This window comes from Saccostrea cucullata, unplaced genomic scaffold (genome assembly GCF_032062105.1).
Source record: "Saccostrea cucullata isolate Sc308-1 unplaced genomic scaffold, CSIRO_AGI_Scuc_v1 ctg10137, whole genome shotgun sequence".
Classification (NCBI taxonomy): domain Eukaryota; kingdom Metazoa; phylum Mollusca; class Bivalvia; order Ostreida; family Ostreidae; genus Saccostrea; species Saccostrea cuccullata.
In genome coordinates, this window is record NW_026924463.1 from 18,905 (window position 1) to 23,567 (window position 4,663).

General features: G+C 28.5%; 1 protein-coding gene across 1 annotated transcript; it reads right to left on the minus strand.

Annotated features, from left to right (window-relative positions):
- Window positions 1–537: 537 nt before the first annotated feature.
- LOC134266481 (gametocyte-specific factor 1-like) lies at window positions 538–1,057 on the minus strand. The gene is given in 2 exon segments (XM_062748710.1): window positions 538–791; window positions 794–1,057. Coding segments are annotated over 2 exon segments (387 nt in total). The 5' UTR covers window positions 1,044–1,057; the 3' UTR covers window positions 538–654.
- Between the last annotated feature and the right edge of the window lie 3,606 nt (window positions 1,058–4,663).

Genomic DNA, 4,663 nt, shown 5'->3' on the forward strand with positions numbered 1-4,663 from the left:
GTATATGTATCAAAGGTTCACAATATCCATAGGACCAACAACATTTATAATGAAGGTTTACAGGAGGCTCCACCCTCTCTGAAGGCTTACTATAAATATTTATACCAAAGGCTCACAACAGACTAAGTCACTCAGTTCTATCTTACTGGTGACTTCATCCATTCAAAAGACTCTACCAATTTTTATTTATCTATACCAAGGACTTACAGGAAGATCTACCAGCTCAGATAATTATAATTTATGTTCGCACCAAAGACTAACAAAGGACTTTATAGTCATGTCATTAGAACTTACTTGCAAAGAATGATAACTCTTAGCAAATATCCAAGATTTGTTAACTCTGTCGATCTTTTGTTGATTTCAAACATCGGTTAAGAAAAAAAAACCCAAACAAAATTACACTGTAAATGAAATAATATATTACATATAGCTACACATATCACCAAGAAGAACAAAATGATCTAATTAAATGCACTTTATTCTGGAACTGGTCCGTAGTAATTCTCACTACGAAAAAGTCGAAATGTTCAGGCTATACGAGAGTCATTGATTAAAAAGAGATAACTATGTACAAAATAAAATCCATCCACAAATACTCAATATATTCACTATATACACAAGTAGTAGGAACATAAATCAAAAAGACCTAACATTTTAATTTTGTTTCTTTATGTCCGGAATAAAACCGCAGTACTTTTGTCCAGGGAGAGGTTCCAATTCTTCTTCCCAATTTTCTCCATCATTAATCTGCACATCCTCATATTTAGGGAGAGATATGTCACCTTTTTTGTGCACATTTTATCCCTCTCCAACCAACCATCAAACCGCAGTTTGTCATTACACTGTTTGTAATGCTCATTGCCATTACCCCTTTTAATTTTATGACAATGGTTAAATTCACAAGATGAAAAGTTCCTGCTCACAGTTTTATTACCTTTAGCACATTTAATTAAGTGCCGAGACAGTCTTTCTTTCCTAATAACATGCGTCTTGTCATACAGACAAATAACCATCTCATCTGTAGAATCTCTGTAATAATCCATCTTATTTTAGCTATGTATTAATGTAAAACGGAGGATTCAGATGCTTATGGGAAGAATGTTGGAAATTGTAAAAAGAAAAACAAATTGAAAATGTTTACTTTTATATAATTTCAACAATGAAATTAAAAGTCAATGACCTCTTGATTCTGATGCTTATAAGAAAAAAATTTGGAAAAAAAAAATTTAAAATGTTTACTTATATATTTTCAATAATGACAATGTCTTATCAGTCAATGACCATCAAGGACAGAAAGATTCCAATGCTTAAATTTTAGAAATTTTGGAAAAATAAAATTAAAATGTTTTTCTGACTTTTAAGGACAGAAAGCATCATGTTAAGAACCGCACCGGTTGTTGTCCAAGATATCTCAATACCTTTATAAGCCTTAATTTTTTTTTTATCTGAAAGTCAATACCCGGTCAAAAATTTTAAACAAAGACCTCTTTAAAATTCTCTCTACCAAAAGGTCTATGACCCTCATGACTTTGTGGGAATTTTTTTTTTTTTTCAAATCATTTATTCAATAATGTACAACATAACAGTGAGGCAAAACTTCCGCAGAAGCCCTCTGGTAATACTTCACCAGGGGTGCAGAAGCCCTCTGGTAATACTTCACCAAGGGTGCCAGGAGCTCCCTGGATCAATATAATATTATTTAATATATTTCCAATATATTTGAACACAGAATTTTTCACATTATGCTAATATATAATTATTGACTTCATTTTCATACATATACATAAGTATCTCAAAGAAAATTTTTACCACTTATATATATATAATCAAAGTATTCGTTTAACATCAATAGAAGCATGACCCTTGTTGCAGTGGAGATTGTGTAAAAAAAAGAAGAAGAAAGTCTATACCAATCTCACTGTAACTAGTATTTAGGGCCAGGTCACCCTAAAATACTGGTCTTTTTTATGTTTTACATCTTAAAAACAGGATCAATATGGAGAGTTTTGTGATAATAAAATTAGATTATATAAAAAAAAACACATCAGAATGAATGAATTTTTACAAAGACAGGAAATTTTTTTCCTCACATACATAATTTTAATCATATTTTAAACATAAAGTTTCCAGAACCATGAAAAATAACATAGCAAAAACATATTGTGTCTTATAGTGGATTTAAAATTTGAATACATGTACATGTATATATTGTTTATCACGGGAGCATATACTAGCATTAGAATCACAAGGAATTTTGAAATACATGATTAATTTTCTCTTTGAAATTTGTCAAATCATGTGATTGTAAAAGTGAAAAATTCGATTTCATTTCATTTTTGAATGCGTTTTTAATGCTGAAGTCAGTTATTTTTAAATTCTCATATTTAATTTTATTTCTTGTTTTCCATATGACCCATTTATAAATACATATTAAAATGTTAACAACGTTTTTTTGGGTTTGCGGTTCCTTCAAGTAGCCTAATGTTATTGTTTGTTGGTTAATTTGTAAAGTTCCATTTAGTTGCAGCACATTTTCAATTATATCTTCTAGTAATTTAAGTGTTGTTTTAACTTTTGTGCAATGGAAAAAGAGGTGTTGTTGATTTTCTTTATGATTTTTACATAGGTTGCATAAACCATTGGATAGTCCGATTTTACATAATTTATCTTCAGTATACAATATATTATGCACGCATTTCCATTGGAATTCTTGAATTTTATTTTTAACTTTCATTTTTGAAATACTGTCCCAAACTAATTTCCATTGTATGTTATTTTGGTAAATATTTTCCCATTTTTCTTGACATTTTGGAATTATTGTCTTGTTTAATATTTTTTCTATGTTCTTTAACTTGATATCTTCAAAGGTTTCCACTTTATTAGTATCTCTTTTTATAAGTAAATTATTATTCAATTTATAAGGGAGTTTTGTTTCGCTATTTGATACTGAGCTGTTTCTTTTCAGTATTGGATAAAACAGTTTAGGAATGGCTGATTTTATTTTACTATATTCAAATATCCAACATCTTTTGTCTACTAATTTATTAAAAATGGTGTCGTTATATTTAAAACAATTTTCCGCATCATTCCAAATGTCTTTAATTTTTAATAAACCACTTTTGATAAATGATTCCACATATAGGCTTTTCCCTTGGAATTGTATAAGTTTATTACCAAAGAGTGAGAGGTTAAGTATTTCCTCTCGATTCTCTGGCACAAATTTTGACTGAAATTCGCTGTATGCGATGAGTGCTTTCTTATAAAAACTAGACATGTTATTTAAGAAAATTGGAGATAAATCTGAACAAGTGCATAAGAAATATTCTTGACTTGAATGCATATCTTTACTCTGTAACCAGTATTTACCAATAGCATTCCATGTTTCTTTGAATGCATGATTTTATAAATTGTTTTTATTTGTCTACTTTTTATAAAATTGAATAAATCTATCATGTTCATTCCTCCTTCGTTCTTGCTTAAGCAGCACACGTTTCTGTCAATTTTATTTAATTTATTATCCCAAATAAAAGACCAGACAATGTCAACAGGCCCTTTGTTTTCGAGAAATTGATTTTTGCCCCAGAGGCTTTTTCATATATTTCTAACACATTGAAGGAATGTATTATAGATTCTTCGTCCTTATTAAAAAGTTGTGTATCGTCTGCGAACATATTTATTTTACATTCTATTTTTTTTTATCTTTATTAGGAATTAAAATACCCTTTATCTGCGGATTTTGTCTAATAGCACAGGCCATAGGCTCTATTTGAAGAACATATAGCAATGGAGCAATAGGGCACCCTTGTCTTGCCGATCTTGAGATTGGAAAGTATTTAGATACAAATCCATTAGTTTTAATGCATGTTTTTGATTTAATAAGAAGCATTTTTATCCAATCGCAATATTTTTTACCAAAGTTAAATCTTTTTAATGTTGCTTCTACCCAACCCCATTCAATTCTATCGAACGCTTTTTGTTGATCTAGAAATATAATTGCTCCTTCTAAATCTTCATTATCAGCATAATCAATAATATCTTGAATCAGTCTATTTGCATCACTTATGTTTCTGCCTTTAACAACTTTGTGGGAATTGATTTTTGTTTTCTTGTTAAGGAAATATCCTATTAATAATGCAGAAGGTATTTAACATGTCCAAGAATTCAAAATACATAATATATCGTTAAACATTTATTCACTAATGATCTTGTTCACATACCATATCAACTAAAATAAATAAAATCAATAAAAATCACAATATATATATATATACAATTCTTAAAAATGATTGGATTAATTTGGCACATTTCTTTGTAAAGAGTAAAAAAAAGAAATAAATCACAGAATATTTAAACCGTGTGCAAAACAAAAGTTGTAACAAATGATGAAAAAAAATCACTTATAAATCAAAAATGTATACATAAAAGGATTGTATATTGGATAAAAGTAAAGTTTGATTACAATCATAAAACTTAACATACCATGTCAACTAAAATAAACAAAATTGATAAAAATTACAATATATACACAATTCTTAAATATGATTGGAGTAATTTGGCACATTTCTTTGTAAAGAGTAAATAAAAATAAGTAAATCACAGAATATAAAAGTTATAGTATTAATCAATAGTATGACAAAAGAAAATATAAAGGAAAGAAAAATAA